General features: G+C 65.0%; 1 protein-coding gene across 1 annotated transcript in view; it reads right to left on the reverse strand.

Annotated features, from left to right (window-relative positions):
• Positions 1-31: 31 nt before the first annotated feature.
• EXOSC1 (exosome component 1) overlaps positions 32-220 on the reverse strand; it is a gene marked incomplete at its 5' end in the record, with an annotated part of 1,722 nt that continues 1,533 nt past the window's right edge. Inside the window, 1 exon segment of the mRNA XM_010076585.1 lies at positions 32-185. Within this exon segment, the coding sequence (XP_010074887.1) occupies positions 32-185 (154 nt within the window).

The raw sequence follows: 220 nt of genomic DNA on the forward strand, positions 1-220 counted from the left end.
GCCCCCGTGTCCCCACACCCCCTCAGGGGTGCTAGGTCTGCAGGAACTGGGGCTGCACACGGGCCACCTTGCGGAAGTCCTTGGTGTGTGTCCGTGGGCACTGCATCTCACACCAGCTGATGGGCACCATCTGTACCCCTGAGGACACCATGTGTCAGGGGCTCCCCTTCCCAAATTCGTGTTCCTCGCCTCCACCAGCCCGACCCCTCCTCCCTGGGCT

The sequence above is a fragment of the Pterocles gutturalis genome, unplaced genomic scaffold (genome assembly GCF_000699245.1).
Source record: "Pterocles gutturalis isolate BGI_N339 unplaced genomic scaffold, ASM69924v1 scaffold41823, whole genome shotgun sequence".
Classification (NCBI taxonomy): domain Eukaryota; kingdom Metazoa; phylum Chordata; class Aves; order Pterocliformes; family Pteroclidae; genus Pterocles; species Pterocles gutturalis.